Source organism: Hordeum vulgare, chromosome 5H (genome assembly GCF_904849725.1).
Source record: "Hordeum vulgare subsp. vulgare chromosome 5H, MorexV3_pseudomolecules_assembly, whole genome shotgun sequence".
Lineage (NCBI taxonomy): Eukaryota > Viridiplantae > Streptophyta > Magnoliopsida > Poales > Poaceae > Hordeum > Hordeum vulgare.
This window is the reverse complement of record NC_058522.1, coordinates 3678276-3696337: the sequence shown is the minus strand read 5'-3', so window position 1 is coordinate 3696337 and position 18062 is coordinate 3678276. Positions and strand designations below refer to the sequence as shown.

General features: G+C 45.1%; 3 protein-coding genes across 4 annotated transcripts; 1 reads left to right on the top strand and 2 right to left on the bottom strand.

The window, feature by feature from the left end:
* Positions 1–332: 332 nt before the first annotated feature.
* On the top strand, positions 333–4334 carry LOC123395417 (peroxisome biogenesis protein 3-1-like). 2 transcript variants are annotated; one of them, XM_045090407.1, is made up of 6 exons: positions 333–683; positions 1344–1534; positions 1672–1802; positions 1998–2125; positions 2507–2746; positions 3664–4334. In XM_045090407.1, the coding sequence occupies exons 1-6, from the start codon at positions 493–495 to the stop codon at positions 3920–3922; spliced, it is 1140 nt and encodes a 379-aa protein (XP_044946342.1). In that variant the 5' UTR covers positions 333–492; the 3' UTR covers positions 3923–4334. The 2 variants fall into 2 exon arrangements, with proteins under 2 accessions (XP_044946342.1, XP_044946343.1); XM_045090408.1 differs by having other exon boundaries at positions 3648–4334.
* Positions 4335–4830: 496 nt separating this feature from the next.
* Positions 4831–6724, bottom strand: LOC123395145 (WD repeat-containing protein 43-like). The gene is made up of 5 exons (XM_045090082.1): positions 6381–6724; positions 5754–5836; positions 5394–5505; positions 5208–5282; positions 4831–5119 (listed from the first exon to the last, which is right to left on the bottom strand). The coding sequence occupies exons 1-5, from the start codon at positions 6642–6644 to the stop codon at positions 4967–4969; spliced, it is 687 nt and encodes a 228-aa protein (XP_044946017.1). The 5' UTR covers positions 6645–6724; the 3' UTR covers positions 4831–4966.
* Positions 6725–10621: 3897 nt separating this feature from the next.
* LOC123397847 (putative ankyrin repeat protein RF_0381) lies at positions 10622–16761 on the bottom strand. The gene is made up of 12 exons (XM_045092375.1): positions 16681–16761; positions 16511–16582; positions 16134–16319; positions 15885–16019; positions 14752–14891; positions 14524–14613; positions 14247–14363; positions 12302–12454; positions 12042–12143; positions 11382–11552; positions 11157–11236; positions 10622–10978 (listed from the first exon to the last, which is right to left on the bottom strand). Exons 1-12 carry the CDS (start codon positions 16733–16735, stop codon positions 10951–10953), a joined length of 1329 nt encoding a protein of 442 aa, XP_044948310.1. The 5' UTR covers positions 16736–16761; the 3' UTR covers positions 10622–10950.
* Between the last annotated feature and the right edge of the window lie 1301 nt (positions 16762–18062).

Genomic DNA, 18062 nt, shown 5'->3' with positions numbered 1-18062 from the left:
ACGCACGCGGTCGAGTGGTGGTACGGGTCGACCTCGGCCTACTGCGTGAAAGCGGATGCACCGGGTGAAAGCCTGGCCGGTGTTGGCCAGCGGTCGGTGATGGCGCCGTGGGCGTCGCTATCCTCTTTCCGGAATCTTCGGCGGCGGGGCCAGGTGGTATACGATGACACATGGCAGGTGTTTTGTTCGGTGATCCTCCAACATTGCCTAGTTCTTTAAAAAAAAATGTTTGATCTGCATTCGAACCATTTCTTTACATCCAACAAACAATTTCCCCCAGGCCTTATCCCCCCACCGGTGACGTCACCGATCGGAGTCTCCGCCACCACGCGCAGATCTCCTCCCGCCCGCCGCCGGCCGGCCGGCCGTCGCTGCCCTCCTCGCTCGCTCGCTCGCCCCAGCCTGCCCGCCACCGCCTGCCCGCCCGACCGCGAACCCCCCCTCCCTCCCGCGCGACAAGCGGCGGCTAGGGTTTCGCCTCCCGACCCAGCCATGTTCCAGCTAGGCTCCGCCCCCGGGAAGGGCTTCTGGGCGCGGCACCGGTGGAAGATGCTGCTCTCGCTGGGCGTCGCCGGCGCCGGCTACGCGGCCTACCGCTTCTACGACGCGCACCACAAGCAGCTCGTCCGGGTGGAGCAGCGCGCCCAGGAGGAGCGCGCCGCCGACGAGATCATCAAGAATCAGTGAGCACGCAAACCGCTAGACCCTCCTACCTGCACTTGCTCCATTCACTCACTCACTCACTCTGTCGGTGGTGATACATCTGTGCTTGTCTGTCTGTCATGTTCCGTAGATTCAGTAAAATGCGCTCTACTGAATCTCTTGCTTATGTATGTATGTATGTATGTATGTGCGGGGCGGCGGCTACCTTGTTTTAGTTGGTAGCACATATGTTTCGCGTCTCGGTGGCGATAGATATATGGGGTACTTCTGTCATGTACTCTAGTACGTAATACATTTAGTAGAATGTTGAAATTAGTGTGGTAAGAAGATAGACGGACCCCTTCATGATCGCTGTATGCTACGTTCTGCCAGGTTGCAAGCCCATTTGGAAAACGTTCGTGAGTGCTTTATTATGGGTTTGCCGGTCCAGGATCACATCCATCTAGGTCTTGGGTTCTCTTTGTTATTTATTATGTGGCCGTGCTCTTAATCTGTGAGCACATCAGCAGGCATGTTGTCTTAGTGGTAGCCAACAACAGTTGATTCATAGGTTTCGTGTCTTGGTGGTGATGCGGGGTACTTATGTCATGCACTACGGAAGTACAGGTTTGGTGGAACGCTAAAATTTACATGTGGTGAAGTAGACTCGTTCATGAGTGTTCTGTGCTGCTTCCTGTTAGGTTGCAAGCCCACTTTGAGAAGGTGCAGAGGATCGCAGACACGACCACGTTGCCGTTTGCCATGCACTACCTTCGTTCGCGGGTAATGGAGGAGCTGGACATTTCGCACCTGACCGAGAGGCTGCTGCAAGGGAAGGGAGAGCTGACGCCAGAGGAGAAGTACGAGACCTGGGAGAAGATCAAAATTCTGAGTATGTTTCCGTGGTTTATCTCGCCCCGATTCATGGGCATGTTTATTTTCTTCTTCTTTGTCTGATCTGTGATGTCAACAAAACACTAGGCTGATCCATGTCATTTCACTGTTTTTACTTCTTCTCTGCTCCCCTAGGTTTCACAAGGACGGTGTCTTCAATGTGGGCCATGACACTGCTGAGCTTATATGTTAGAGTCCAGGTCACCATATTAGGCAGACATCTCTACTTGGACTTTGCTCGTGGTACAGATGGTGCACAATTGCAGGTAAATTTGTGATCCATTTTATTATCGAGCGATTACCCTATATGCATAAGTTATTGCTGTTTTGTTTTGTTTTGTTTTCCCCTCGCATTGATCATTTCTCATGCGACACTTGTATAATTGAATTATGCTACAATTGTGACTTCACTTGAGACCATGCTCTGCTTCCTGACGTTGAAATATCTCGATTCTGTGTAGGCAGAATCTGATGCTTTTAGCGCCAATGGTCATAAGGACTTTCTTGGAACTGCTGACTACCTTGCAACATATGGTATCACTGCATTGATCAGGCAAATGCAACATGCTGCAACAGAAATCCTGAAAGAGTAAATATTTCTTCCCCTGTCCGCATGATTATTCTGTCACCAACATGTCAGTAAATTATCATATTCAACAGCGTGTTCAGCATCCAACGAGTACAGACGAATAAAATTTAAAAGCCCCTAGGGAAATTATTGTCACACTTTTACAAGACAAAATCCCTTTATGGCAGAGTTCTGATTCATCAAGAGAATACTTATTTTATCATTTAGAGTAGGGGCCCTTTAGATTATTGTTGCACCTTTACATGACGAAATTATTTTATTATAGCACAGAGTTACGTTTCGCCAAGAGTATGCTGTCTCATTTAGCTTAAATCACCTCGTACTTTAAAACATGTGTGTTTCCCGTAGTGATACTATTACTATCATGGAAAAAATGTGCAGGAAGCAACTCAAAGACCCTATGAGCATGGAGCAAGTTTTACAAACGATGTTGAAGATATCGGAGCAGTTCATGAGTCTGTGTGAAGGCAACTCATGGATAAATTTCCTTGTACCTGAAAATGCTAATCGGTATGCACAGTTAATGGCTGTGTCCAGCAGCGGCTTTGATGACTCATCTCTTCTGATGGATGCTGGAAAGCTTGATCAGCTAATGACCGAGACACGCATAGTGTTGGCAAGGTAATGCAAAATATGTATTTAAATTCACAATATACGCAGGGTTTTGTAATACTGTGATTTGCTCCACGATGCGTCTGTTGTCTCATATCTTTCATATGGCTGCCCATCGTTACATCTTCTTTCAATAATTATCTTTTCAAGATGTTAAGTCAACACACTGTAATCCATATACCAGATGTCGTTTCATACATAAGCAACTAGTGTGTTTGTTTGAGCTTTTAAATATTGATGACATGAAAACAAGGAAAATGTTAATGCAAGGTGGTGCTGCAGTAAATTTTCTTTGTTAGTAACATACTCATACATTATGCATTGTTCTTATGAAGAGGTTACCACTGGAGCAATAACAGTACTCTATTTTATGAATTATGATCTGGGATTGATTTATATCATGTTCATATCTGGAGCAGAGACAACAAAAAACAGCTGGTTGCCAGCTGTACCATTCTGTATTGCTGGGTTCTGGCAGTATTGTAGCTCTGGGACTGCTATGTTGTTTTTAACTATTGTTTTTACTTGTTTGGCTATTACCCATTTAAATATGTTGTTTGAGAACCAAAGGAAAACAGAGGGGATAATTTGAATTGATAACCGGCAGTGATAATGCATAACTGTCTGGTATAAAATTTGGTATATGCTAGTATCTGGTTTTGTATTGAATGGCCTCTTTTTTCTTATAGCATAAACTGTTGTAGACACGTTTTGTAGGCCGTTAGCTCTATTGCAAAATGAGAAAACAAACATGTTTGACTGTTATAGTGGAGTTGTGGTACTTGCTTAATGTAGGTGATATTTAATTGTCCATGCTTATCATTGGCAATGCTATCTAATGTCTAACTCTTTTGCCAGTTCTATTTTTCTTCAAAAGAAACTCCATCAGTATCTCACATCATCTTAACGGAACCTTGTGTTTACAGCGACGATTTCAGAAATATCATGGACATGTCGTTGAGAAAGGTAGCTGATTTGGTGACAGAGGACTTGGGTGCGCAGGTTGGAACCGCGCTTCCTCCGTCAGGACTGCCCTTGGCGAAGCTCTTAGCTAGGGTAGCCCAACTGAGCTCAACGCTGCTCGAGGAACCAAGCAAGAACAAGCACATCCAGACCATCCGAAGCATGCCTGAGGTGGGACTCTTCTACACATTCCTCTACGCAAACATGCCGCCACAAACATGAGTTTCATCCACGTGGAAAGGAGTATGTTTCTTCCGATTTTTTGGCCCGAAACTAAGGATCTAGTGGTTTATGTATGAAAAATCGACCGTTCTGGATTCTGGAAAGTGGTACTGATGGAGAACATTCGTTCGTGAAAATATACGTGTGGAGAGGAGGCTGAGTTTGTGTCCTGTATATTGCTGAAGATGTGTGCTCTTGTTGTGCTTCAGGAAACAAGAGTTCTTTCAATTTTTACTTGGTTCTTCGTGAAATACTTGTTCTTTTTTAATCTAGTTAGAATTCGACCGGCTGTTTTCGCCATATCGTTTACATATTTTGGTAGCATGCGTGATGGAATTTGTACCTCATGAATGTTCAACTCTACAAATAGTTTTATGAATGAATGTGTGATCTGGGTATACCTATTCTGTTACCCAATTTGTCTATGGTACCAATTCCGGAAATCCAATTTGGCTTGTGGGAACATGTGCTCCAGGTGGAAAATAATTTTTGAAATATCAAAATATACCAATATTTTTTTTTATGTATCCATAGGCAAATCCAAATGCCACATTCAAAGTTTTATGCAAAAAGGTTAAAAGATATTGGTCTGTCCAAAATAATAATAATTTAAACTCCAAATGCTAACCCAAATTGTCATCCCTATTTTTTTAACCGACAAAATACTATTGATCCATTTTGCATGAAAATTGTCAACCATGCTTGCGACACTAACACAAACATCGACAAAAAAATCCAAAAAAAATAAGAAAATATTTTACTACTTTTTTTTGAGCTATTGTTCATCCAGGGCAAATGCTTCCAGGAGCCAAAACGCTTCTCCCAAATTCATCAATTTTATTTTTGTGTTTGGTGTGTGACATCTAAGCTTACTGATGATGAATTTGTTATCACAAAAACAAATATGATTAGCAACAAAAATTTGAGGAATTTTCACCATGATCAAAACTTCTTGTCTATGACGCAGCGTGTCTCAAACAGTTACAAGCAACCAGAGTTACAGTACAGTTACTAGCAACCAGAGTTCAAATGCTGTGATCTCTCTCACTCATCATCGACTTCAGACTCTTCCTTGTCAGTCCCCTTGTCCTCGGTTTCCATAGCATCATCAACTTCAGAATCTTCCTCGTCGGAATCCATGTCCTCGTAGATAAGCGGAGGGCCTCCCTCTTCTTCATCGGATCCGTCATCGCAGATCTGGAATACACATGCTTGGATTACACACGCATGCACACACGAGGTTGCAATGCAAGAATATTGTCTTCTCGGGCAGGAGGAAACTTACCTCGCTGAAATGATAATCTAGGCAGGTAGACAGCTTGAGCAACGACGCGAAGGTCGATGTTCGTGCGTCAATCAGCTGATAAAAGGAATGCGCCAGGTAACGTTACAGTCCAGAAATAAGAACTGTTATTATTTGTACTTCGTAGCAGTACAGCCCTGCGGCTGAAATTTGAAACAAAATACTCACCTGATAGAGCGAGTTGAGCAGCAGCAGAGAGGACTCCTGAGACACTATGCTGCTCATGTGTCGGCCGAGCAGAGCTTGTAGCCATGGGAGCAAGCAAACCAGTACTGAACCCCTGCCGAGGCGAAAACGAAAAGCAAACCAGTCATGGAACACATGTATGTCAGAAATATGAGGGCATACAAGTAAAAGAAAATGCTTTAAGACTTTCAGTAGCCCATGACAACCCAGTTAAACATGCAAAAGGGGAAAATCAACTGAATTGAAGCCTTCGGCATTCATGTCAACCGATGTGTGCCACATAACATATCGCAGCCGTTTTGGTACTAAAATTGGCAGAGTAGCTCGGAAACATTATCATACCTAGACTGCATGAGCGATACCATGGATTTGAGGAACTTCACAGCGTCTGCTGGGGTCAGAAGTGATACCGACTTCACGATAACCTGCATGTAGAACAATACACTGAATTAGGAACCACTCCCTCCGTAAACTAATATAAGAGCGTACAGAGGGAGTACGCATCAGATTTGTTGACCTAATTGCATAAAGAAAAACTGATATTCAGAGCTTCACAATCCATCGAGCTGAAACTCAACCTAATTGTCGTTATCAATGTGTGACCATGCCCAAGAGCGATTGGCCATGGGAGGAAGGTCCACAGCCATCCCTCCCAAATTTGTGCGACGAACCCGTGCCCACGCTCATGGAATTCATCGCACATGTGCAATGCACAACCCAACCAACCAAACATTCCAACACACACACACACACGGCTCAAATTCAATTGTGCAGGAGCTCAAACCAGCCGTCCCCCTGAACTCTGGACCAAGCCAAACATCCCTTCCTAATCTGCGCGACGAACTCGAGGCTTAAATCCCATGAACAGAACCGTAACCCACGCTGCACTGACGATGAAGCTACCAGCTATCAAGATACAATCTTGCACCATGTCCATGCGGCCGCAGACGAGAAATCAGAGGCAGATACCTTGCCGTCTCGGTTGTAGAGGCAGCCCAGCAGCGCGGCGCGGTCGTCGGCCTGCAGGGCCTGCCTGAGCAGGACGTGGACGGAGTCCGCGCTGGGGGGCACCACGGCGGCGACACCCGCCGCGTCGGCGGGCGGGTCCAGCGCCGCGAGCTTCTCCGCCAAGGTCGGCTCGTCGAGGCTGTACCCCGCCGCGTCCGGGGCGGCGTCGGAGGAGGGGGCGGCCTCGGCGCGTCTCCGGCGGCGGCGCTGCGGCGTCTGGTCCATCGTGCGCTGGTGGAAGAGGCGGCGGCGGCGGCGGGGAGGGAGGAGCGGGAGTGGGAGGGAAAGAGGGCAGGGTCGCGGATAGCCCGGCCCGGCCCGGCCCAGCCCATATACTTATTATTATCAGAGATGTTATTGTGCTGACGTTCATGGGAACGTTTTTGCGATGAGCGCACTTATGGCCGTTGGATTCGGTCGCACGGATCCTAGCGCACGGTTCTCTGCAACCTCCGGTTGAGATAACCACGCCGTGGCTCTCTGCGTCCACGGCTGCACCAGTGATTAATAAGACCAAATCACAGGTACATAGGGAGAATTTGATTACCTGGCTCTTTTTCGTACATTTGCATCCGACTTTACTTACAGCAGAACCGGAGTGAACCCTTGAACCCAACCAACGAGTTCCCTCCCTCACATGCATAGGCTGGCCGAGTGTTGGAATTAACTAGACGGAAAATGTGTACTGATGTGGGGCCGATTGTTTCACTTTTCATAAAAGGGTCAAGGCAACGGCCTTCTAAATGCGTATACGCATGCCGTGTCCATCAGACGTGTAAACCACGACAGAGATAGTACTAGATAGGAAAATGAATGTGCAATAAGCTACCAATATCAACGAGTCAATAACTATAACAAAATATCATTGTGGCAATATCTCTAACCTTAACATAAGGATGACTTCGTGTGGATGCAGATTTTTTTTTCCTTTGCCTTCAAAGCTTTTCTCACATTCCAAATAAGATAAGCTAACACCCTTGTTATGCATCTACACTACAAGAACACAAGACAGTATCATACATCTACTCCCATTGTTTCTAAATATTAGCTTTTTTAGACATTTAATGTAAACTATATATAAAATAAAATGAGTGAATCTGCACTTTAAAATACGTCTCTTCCCAATCCAGTGATGAGCGCTGAAGGAGAGCTCACGTGGTGACGAGAATGCGACTGGCGAAGGGTTTAACATCTAGAGGAGCTGCCATGCGGGTGGTTGTTGTGGTAGTCGTCGAATACATGTACTCGATCATAAATAAATATTTAATAAATATAAACTGGGGAAGTGAGGAGGGTGTGGGGGGCAACGCCCCCCTATCCAACCCCATAATAGAGTCGATCATTATGTTCTACATATTACGTTATTTTGTATTTATTTAGGTATGTAGATGAGACATTATTTTAGATGAGCCTTAGGTTGGGTGTTTGATGGGGTAGTTAATGCAAACGACTGCCTGGTTGGAGATTATCCGCATCTATATATGCAGGCGTCATCTTCAAATGGCCTTCAACAAGACCCAGTTGTTAGTGGTAGTGTCAGGTGTGATGAATGACTAATTTGTAGTAGGAAGTACCCTAGTGGGTTTTTTGTCTGGATGTATCATCTTCATCTTGGATCTTAACATGTGTTGAACGATCTGATGTTGAACGTATCATTTTTTTTTTTATGTTTTCAATCTTATGTTCTTGAATATCCTTTGAAGCCAGCGCATTTGTACTTGTTGAGGGCTCAGCCGTTTAATAATGTCTTGGTTTGAACTTTGAACTGCAGATGATCCTCTTTCAGCTTGAATTTGGCAGTGCACATTTTATTAATATTGAGCTGTTTGCATAAGGAAATATCATTCTCACATATTCGGAATACACAATGATAACACTACGATCTCACAGGTTCTTTTCTAATTCATGCAGTACTATTTTCGTTCTCATAGGTTTGATCCGAGAATTGATTATTCTTTTAAACTCTTACGTCCACTGTTTGTTTATTATACTCCCTCTGTAAATTAATATAAGATGTTCTAACTGTACTTGTACTTATTTTCTAATGTAAAACTTCCGGAAATGGCAAAGAAGGGTTAATTTATTATCATGTCATGGCATAACTATCCACTAGAAGCCTGCCGTATTTTTCAAGTCTGCTACGTACATTTTTTTGGCTATGAATTACTTCCTCCATTCCTAAATATAAGTTTTTTAGAAATTTTATTAAAAGACTACATACGAAAGAAAATGAGTGAATCTATACTCTAAAGTATGTCTATATACTCGTGGAATCTCTAAAAGGATTTATATTTTGGAACAGAGGGAGTACATAAAATCTTTTTCTATTTTCCCTATCATTTTGTATAGTCTTTTTATATGAATTTTACCATGGGTCATTCAATTTTTTGCTGCGTGCGTGTTTTTGTGTTTGCCATGGGCCATGGTAAATTTATTTTTTGTTGTACTTTCATATGACTTATTCGTAGCACCAGATGGCAACGCTTGTAGATGTTTCTGTTTTACATCTTAATATCCCATTTTATTAATAAGACCATGAAAATTTTAGTGTTGTTGGCAATGGACTTTACTCTTGCGATCATGACAATTTATGTAAGTGATTTTTTTTGGTAATGACAGAAAATATAGAGCATGTCCATTTTACTAATAAGAGCACGACAACTTTAATTTCACTCCCATGACAATTTCATTAATTTATATCATGGCAATTTTTTCCGTATGCTATTTTTTTGTTATGACAAAGGAAATATGGATCAAGGTCATTTACTAATAAGAGCATGACAATTTTATTTTTATGGCATGAACATTTCATTAGTTTAAATCATGGCAATTTATTTTTTTGTTACCCCTTTTTGTAAATTTAATTTTCGTGTGTATTTTGGTACAGTAGCATGGCAAATTCCCTGTTTGTATATTTCTTTTCTTTTTTTCTTCATGGCAAAAAGAAATTGTATATACCATAGTAATTTATTCTAAACGTCCTATAGCAATTCCTTTTTGTATGTAGTATCTTCAATTTTGTTACGTAGCGGTGGCCTTTTCCCTATTGTCATGTCAATTATATTCTCTGTTACATATATATACATCATTTGCATTAATTAGCCATTATTTGTCTCATGGCTAATGTATGCAATTTTCTATATCACAATTTTTTCTATATTTGCTTGATGTTTTTTTTTTGCAAAAAACATTTAACTCGGCCTTTGCGCGCACCATCCGCTGGAGCAAACAGGAAAGGAGCGACAACGGTTAGCTCGTTCCCCCCTTGAGGGGTAAACGTCGTTTGCACGGGGATGACAATTTTATTTGGCAATATTGAAGTCCTATATTATTGGGATTTGTTAACAAGCGGATGTTAGATTTTTGACATGGGAAAACAAACTTTTTTGGTAAATTATGTTGTCACGGAGATGACAATTTTATTTGGCAAGCATGACAGATCCATCATGTCCAGTTTTCTTTTTGCCAGGATTGCCGTGCTCGCTAAGTGAAATTACCATCCTCGCGACAACCTAAATTGTCATAAAAAAACGTTCGATCTGCCATGCTCACCCAGCTAACGTCAGATTTCGAACATTTTCTCTTTTTGTGGAAAACATTATTCTGCTCCCATGCTTGTTAAAGAAACTTGTCATCCTAAAACAATATAAATTGTCATAAAAAAACACTCAATTTCCCATGCTCTTCCCGCAAACATTCTGGTTATCAAAATCCTATTATTGTCCCCCTTTTTCTGGACGTACTAACTCACAAATTCCACCTCAAAAAACACAAATACACGAGTTACAAACCCCTTTAGAAAATGAATTTTGTGGTAAACTTTTTGCGACAGACATCTCGTATACTATTGATCATATTGATGGTCAAAGTACATCTCGAAATACATATAATGCCCTATATATTCAGATGAAGTGAGTGCTTTACATGCTAGGGTGAGTGGATATAGGATATAAGGTTATGGTTAGGGCTCCTAGTCTCCTCGAAGATTGTGGATGCAGAGGGAACACATTATTTCGCGGGACAACGGTTCGAAGCACAACATCGTCGCCAAAAATGGGGAAGAAAAGTATCAATCTCCCTCATGACTAGTATGAAGGAGAGGCATGGGGGCGAGCAAATTGTTTTGGATCATACACACTTGACTGTTTTTTCCAAAGAGAATTTCTGGGAAGCAGTAAGGAATCACAAAACACACCTCAACAGAAAATCCACCAAATTTCAATCCATTACCATCCACTGTCCTCTCACAAACCGGATGATGCAGTGAGAGTGAAAAATGCTGTTGCATGGGCGCAGCACAAGCTTACCAAAAGCTGCCAGTGATACATAATAATCTACTTAAAACTACTCTGCTCTGAATTCTAGAGTCTTAAGACCATCACCAAGATGACACATTGAGCCATTGTTTCAAGCTTAAATAGCATCAAAATGCCGGCACTACTGCTGCTGCTACTGGCTGGTTGTAGAGCGTCTCTCTAACCATCCCGTCTACGAAGACGCCAAAAAATAAGAGCATCGGTTTCGGCGGGCGTCACTTCTTCTTCAGTTCCATCGCCTCCCTGGAGAGAACAAGTCCATCAGATCATCAAATATAACCAACCACTCACCTAGCACAATCAGTCAATTTGCTTCTGATCTACTCTACATGTAAGCACAAACCACATATATATGGAGTACATTTTTGTCGCCCTGGACGACAAGAGTGAGTAAATGGTGGGGGTCTCTTTCCTTACATACCAGAACAATTTGTCCATCTCATCGTTCTCGGGGTCCAGCTCCACGCCGCCCGACAGCTCCTCGCAAGCTTTCTCATAGTCCTGGAAGAAATGGACACAGAGTTCAGATCGACGACTGCCCAGATGAAAGCAGTAGTACTTGCTAGGATACAAAAATGCCACTCAAACAAAAAAAAAAAGAATGCAAAAAATGAAGTGGTCTCCAAAAGGAAGAAACAAAGTGTACCTTCAGCAGCATCAGAGCCTGTCCTCGGCGAAGGCGCGCCTCCGCCCACTCCGGGCACCTCCTCTTGCATCTGGTTGCATCCTCCAAAGCCTTTTGTCCATCGCCAAGCTGAAGCCAGCAGCGGCTCCTGCTCGCGAGAATCTTGCCATCAGATGGATCAACTTTCAGTGCCTGCCCACAACCAAGCAGCATGCATGTGTCAACATATATACCGAGTGACGTTATAATACCAAATTCTACCAAGAGAAAAAATAAAATTGCAAATGGATAGCAAATAAAGGGCAGATACATCAGCGCAGATTAATACGGACCCGGCCACGACATCCTACTGAATCATCAAAAATAACTCATGAAGATAACATCTACTCAACAGAGGCATGCGATCTCTGTGCATGCACTTATCCAAGGCCTATGCAAGAATTAATACTTCATGTCATTTTTGGTCATTGCAACTTCTACAGCAATTCTCCTGTAAAACAGGTTACTTGCTGGTTTTGTGGTTTACACTTCAGACAGTAAGCTACATCCAAGGAGATGATGATGCTGACACTAGCCATTTAACAGATTAACTTTATAAAAGGTGTCTGCATGTAGAACATTTCACACTCCAAACTTTTACAGATTAAATTTTGAAAAATGTAGACCGACAGAACACTGTACCTGTGTGTAGAACTCTGATGCATTTGTGTAATCCTGCTTTTCAAATGCTTCATCCCCTTTCCGTTTCAGGTCGGACTTCCTTGTGTTAAGAACATCCTCATCCTGAGCACAAATAACTTCAGTCAAACATTCGAAATTCCGATGTGTGCGATAATTATATAGCACCTGACTGAGGATTTAATGCATTCAAAGGACAATCATATACATCCAAATGTTATTTCCATTGGGGAATGTCACTTATTTTCGTCACGGTGGCATACCTGCAGCTGCATCATCTCCAGTTTGGCATGAGCAATTATCCCATCAATGCTCCAGTCTTCCACAGTTGAGATTGGGGAGGTGACAGGAAACAGAAGCTCAACGTCATCCCGTGTGCCATACACAGCAGCTAACTCTATCGGCATTCTACCACACTGTCAAGCAAAAGAAGAAAAGCTTGCTGAGCAATACTGAAAAGTGAAGATTGAGAAACATAAAAGACAAGATAATTAATCCTTGGTGGTCTAAGAATCAAACCATGACAAGAATATAGATGCCAAATGGAAAAGGAAACGTTTACAAGCTTGTGTTAGAAGGCAACTGATAGTAGTCAAACTAATCATAATACCACAGATTACTGCCAAATATACATCTCTTTAATTCAAAATCAGCCCATTCAGTCGATAGTATCCTATAACTTTGTGTACATATCTGACCACGAAAAGAAAATAGATGGAAAATGAAAAAGGAAACAGTAACAGGCTTCTGTTAAATGGCAACTGATAATAGTCAAACTAATCATACTACAGAGTACTGACAAGGTGCCCGGCCCGTACCCCCTCGCGTCGCCTCCCCTCGGGCGACGCTAGGGGCCCCCGAAGCCCTAGCCGCCAGAGCGGTTCCCTCCTTCCCCGGCCGCCGCTGCCGCCGGCAAGGACCGCGGTGGCGGCGGGCCCTGCGCCTTAGAGCCAGGGCGGGTGGTGCCACGGAGCCCCAGCGAGGCGGAGGGGCCGTCGCGCGCGGGGAAGACGGGGGCGGCGGACCTGATGTGCGGCGGCATTCGTGGCCCCATGGCCGGCCATGGTCAGGTTGGATGGCGGCGGAGGCGCTCCATCCGGCGAGGGCAGCGGCTGCGCGCAAGGGCGGTCATCGAGGGCTGCGGATCTGGCGTTTCCTGCCCAGATCCGTCACGGCTTGGACTTCTTCGGCCGGTGGCGCGAGGAGGATCGGTGTGGGGCGGCAAGGCCCCTGCCGGCATGCCGACGGCGGTCTTCGTCTACATGACGTGCCTCCCTCGGTTCCATCCAGCCACGAGATCGGGGGGTCGCGACTTCCGATGAAAACCGCGCCGACCTCGGTCATGGCGGACGATGGCGGCGTCTAGGACGTCGTTACCAGCCCATGGCATCGTTGTTGCAGGTCGTGGCACCACACTCGTGATGCTCCGAGGGAAACCTTAGATCTGGATCTACCGGTCGGACGATGATGGCATCTTCGATGTCATTTCCCTCCTGAGGGCATCGTTTTGGAGTACGTGCTGGGTGGACGGGACAAGAGGAGGAGCGGTGTTTGGTCTACCGTGAGCCATACGGTGTAGCCCGACGGCATGGCGCTGCGGTGGTTCGTCGACAGGCACGTGTAGGCGGATACGTGCAGGATGGTGGCGCTGTCTGGCACCGTGGTGACGTCGACGGCAGACCTCGCAAGGATGATGCGTTTGTTCTAGCTCTGGAGAGGGTACGGTGGTAGATGGTGGAGGCGGCCTCTGCGCCGGACCAGTTTGGGATCCAGTCTCAGTGGTGGCTGGGCTGGAGCATCAGACTATAGATGTTAGGATTTGGTGCGATATCTGTTTGGTATTTGGCCCGGATATTCAGCACACCTTCATCAACGAATAGGAGTAGCTACATGTGTTGTCTAGATGGTGGCTTCAGGCTGACTGATGTATTACTTTGTATGGTCTCTGTGAATAATTAATAAAATGGTTGTATGCATCGTCTAGATGCAGAGGCCGGGAGTATATCCTCCTTTTCTAAAAAAAAAGAGTACTGACAAACATATATGTCCCAAATGCTGTAAAACTCGAGCAATTTTTTGTACAAAATTGTATTTCTCTTTCACCTTCGGTTCCCATTACACATAGACTTGTACCACCATATTTTTGGTGGAAACTATAAGTATATCAGGTCATAACGACGTTGTGTGGAAAACAAGAGACAAGGTCACCTCATCAGGACGATTTGGGTCCGCACCAGCCTCCAGCAAGCACTTAACACATTCAGTTAAGCCTTCGCTTGCAGCTCTTGCCAAGGAATTATTGACATCATTCACATTAGCTCCGGCCTATCAAAATGTACATACAGAAAGATCAGCAGATAAACATATAGTCTCTCCATATAAATTGAAGATCAGAACAGATACGAGCAACCAACCGTAACATCGGTAGTTACTCGTAGATAAGCCTATCTTGCGAGGAAAAGCAGATTAGTAGATAATTCCATACCTGAACCAATAACTTCACACAAGGCGTGGAGGCACCAAACAATGCGGCCTTTAGAGGTGTTACTAGATTAGAAGGCACAACCTTGTTGACCTGTAAAAAACAGGGCTTTCATAAACATTTGCATGCCGTAGTAATGACAGGTCCTCGAGACAGACAACCACTTTCAAGTAAAGCAAATGTCATATAAGTTGGATCAATAGATAGAAGAAAAGGGTATAAGAACAGTACATCTGCATGGTGTTCCAACAGAACCTCCACGGTGCTCTCATGCCCTTTAACAGCAGCAAGATGAAGTGGTGTCCCGTGTTCCGAGTTGCCGTCAACGTTGGCACCTCTAGACAGCAGCAACTTTACAATTTCACACCTCCCTGAAGATAACAAACAGTATATGGTAAACTGATGATCACAATGACAAACAAGCTATATTTGGAAACCAAGTTCTGAGCATATAGATCACAGTAATACACAAATAAGCCATTCTTTCGCAAAACATGTTTTGAGAAGATTGAGCAAACCAACAATTTTACACTTCAGATAGATCAATTTATTCAGGCAGAAGAACAACGAAAGGTTTTTGCGAGCAAGTTTGAATGGCCATAATGGAACAACGCAATGCAACATTTTTTGGATAACAAGTTTCATTGGCTGCGATGTTTCTGCATGAACAAGTTTCAGTGGCAAGAATAAAAATACGACAAGGTATCAGTTAAAGTCAGGACAGTGACAAAAGGCCCACAAATTATACTCAAGCAGGGCAAGTAAAATGAACAGGCCGATGGACACGCGTGAAGTGTTTAAAACCAGGCTATGGCTTGATAACTTGATCTAAACCAAATGAAAACTGAAGATCACCCCTCCCTGAAGATCGCGGTATATGGGAAACTCAAGATCACAGTGATAATAACATACAAAAAAGCATCTTTGGCCAGTCAATTTTCGAGCAGCAGATAGAACAAACCAACAATGCTACAATTCAGAAATTACAGGAACAACAACAGTGTAACGACCATAATAGCACAATGTGCTGTTAAAATTTCTGGATGAACCAAGTCTGGCTAGGATAAAAATAGCACAATAGTGCAACAAGTTTCTTCTGAGTTGGCTCCTCTATCTAGAAAGCAGCAACTTTACAATTTCACACTCCCTGCCTGAAGTTAACGAGCAGTATATGGATAACTGAGGATCATGGTGAAATCAAGAACATCAGATGTAGAGTAGTATATGGATAACGAGCAGTATACTGACGGACAGACATTCAGATGTAGAGTAGAGCCCATAAATGAAACCAAGAACATCTGGTCCCTGATTCCAAAAGAACAGGGACACATCTATGGCAGTTGGTGTTGCGTTGTTGGTGGTACCTTTCCTTGCGGCGTGATGGAGGACGGTGAGGCCGTCATCCCCTTCCTGCGTGAGGTCGGCGCCGTGGTCGAGGAGGTACCTGAGGGCGGGCAGGTTGCCGCCGTCCACGGCGTGCTCCAGGGGCGTCTTCTTGCCTGTGTCACCCAGGCACATGCAGGCAGCACGCGCACACGATCGATTTTAGGCTGGCAATGCTGCGGCGGAGACGAAGAAGACCGGCTGCCACAGTAGTAGAGTAGAGTGCTTACTTGGTGAGGAGTCCCACATGTTGACGTCCATCTTGACGGTCTCGACGAGGTAGCGGCATGCGGCGAGCTTGCCCTGGCCCCCGACGGCGGCGTGGAGCGCGTTCATGCCGCGGTAGGTCGTGGCGGCCACCGTGGCCTCCTCCTCCCCCGCCTCCTTCCCCTTGCGGTCCAGCTTCCTCGCCATCTCTGCAACGCGCGCGGGGCCGAAAATCGAACGCGGAACGGATCAGTGCATGTACTTTGGCCGGCGGCGCGGCAGGAAGAAACCCCTCCCAGAAAAAGGAGGCGCCTTTTTTCCCCCCGCGACGGCGCGAGTCGATGGGCGAGATGGGTGGCGGAAGGATGGAGGGAAGGAGGCGCGGCGTGGCGTTACGTACCCTTGAGGCGGCGGATGTTGCCGTAGTGCGCGGCGACGAGGAAGCGCGCCTCCGGCGGCCACGTGTCCTGGTCTGCAGACGGCGCGGGGGGGAACAAGGAAGGAAGATGAGCGATGCGACGGCGACGACGACGACGGAAGGAGATGAGGATGGGGGAGAAGGAGGCGTACCTTTGCCGAGGATCTGCTCGTACATGCTGGGCAGCGGGATCTCCAGGAGGTCCATGGCAAGCCCTGCGGCGGCGGCGGCGGTGTAGGTCTCTCTGCTCTGCCCTGTCTCTCGCTCGGTGTGGTGTGCTCTGCTCTGGTTGGAGTGGGAGTGGGAGTGGGATGGAGGGGAAGGTTGTGGAAGGAGGAGAGAGGGAGAGAAGTAGGGTGGGCGGGAAGGAGGAGAGGGAGAGGGGTAGTGGGTGTGCAGGTGGGAGACGCAATGGGAGGCCGACACGCGCCCACTGGCCTCCTGCCGTCACCCCGGGTCGCCTGAGCCTGACACGGCGTGCATCACCGACGAGGGACGATGGCTTTCTTCCCCTTCTCGTCGCCTGCTCTTGACCGAAAGACAGACCACACCCAACGCACCATCCATCCATCCTGCGCGTGGTGTCTTCTTGTGCTGCTCGCTCCGTTTGAATCCTTTTGAAAATCCCTCCGTCCGTCGGCATGTCCTTATATGTGTGGTCAATTGACCGCCTTAGTGTAGTCAAACGAATGTATATTTTATATATATATATATACACAAAAAAAGAGACCATAATTTCTGTTTGTAGCCAATTGACTAGCCAGCTGAAGTCAATTGACTAGCCAGCTGAAGTGTGGAGACAGGGGGACGATCGATAAAACCTGAAGTATATAGGGTATATTTGACTGATATGAGCTAATACATATGTATTTGCCCCCCCCCCCCTCCCTATCAGCGGCCATATCCAAATCATGTGATTGATAGTTTAGTTGGTCGGTGATTGTGAGTTCGATCATTCATCAAGAGCATTCCCACGTGTTGTCACTTGGCGTGTTCTTATTCGTCACCACACGTCATGCTCTAAGCATTTTCTCTGAATTTTGATTTTTTTTTATTTTCCCGCACGCGTTTTTGGTCTTTTCGATTGGTTTTTTCCGTGTTTTTTGTGTTTCATTTTTCATAGGCCTTTCTTAGCATTTTAACGGAAAAAAAATTCCAATTTTTTTGCATAGATAGACATGTTTTTTGTTTATTTTTTATGATAAGCACGGTTTTGCTGCCTATAGGAAAGAGAACAAAAATGCTTTCTGTTTTTATTTGGCGTAGGCATGATTTTGTCTTCAAGGAAGGCACTATCGTGCCTCTCAAAAAGGAAAAAATATGTGTTTTTTTCACTAGAGATACGGTTTTTCTTTTATGAGAGGCAAGATTTTCGGCCGACACCGGAAGAGCCGCCGTCGTGCCTGTGTGGCTCTGTCCGCGGGTGCCATAGGGCCTAATATGTATTTTGAGATGTACTTTGACCATCAATATGATCAATAGTATATGAGATGTATGTCGCAAAAAGTATACCACAAAATTCATTTTCTAAGGC

Coding starts and splice junctions, on each gene's coding strand:
- LOC123395145 (XM_045090082.1), bottom strand. CDS start 6,644: ATGGACCAGACGCCGCAGCGCCGCCGCCGGAGACGCGCCGAGGCCGCC. Junction 5,837..6,380: donor TCTACAACCGAGACGGCAAG/GTATCTGCCTCT, acceptor TTCTACATGCAG/GTTATCGTGAAGTCGGTATC. Junction 5,120..5,207: donor TAGATTATCATTTCAGCGAG/GTAAGTTTCCTC, acceptor TGTGTATTCCAG/ATCTGCGATGACGGATCCGA.
- LOC123397847 (XM_045092375.1), bottom strand. CDS start 16,735: ATGGACCTCCTGGAGATCCCGCTGCCCAGCATGTACGAGCAGATCCTC. Junction 14,892..15,884: donor CCATCACGCCGCAAGGAAAG/GTACCACCAACA, acceptor TGTTATCTTCAG/GGAGGTGTGAAATTGTAAAG. Junction 11,237..11,381: donor AGGCTCTGATGCTGCTGAAG/GTACACTTTGTT, acceptor CATTTCTTCCAG/GACTATGAGAAAGCTTGCGA.
- LOC123395417 (XM_045090407.1), top strand. CDS start 493: ATGTTCCAGCTAGGCTCCGCCCCCGGGAAGGGCTTCTGGGCGCGGCAC. Junction 1,535..1,671: donor GGAGAAGATCAAAATTCTGA/GTATGTTTCCGT, acceptor CTGCTCCCCTAG/GTTTCACAAGGACGGTGTCT. Junction 1,803..1,997: donor CAGATGGTGCACAATTGCAG/GTAAATTTGTGA, acceptor GATTCTGTGTAG/GCAGAATCTGATGCTTTTAG.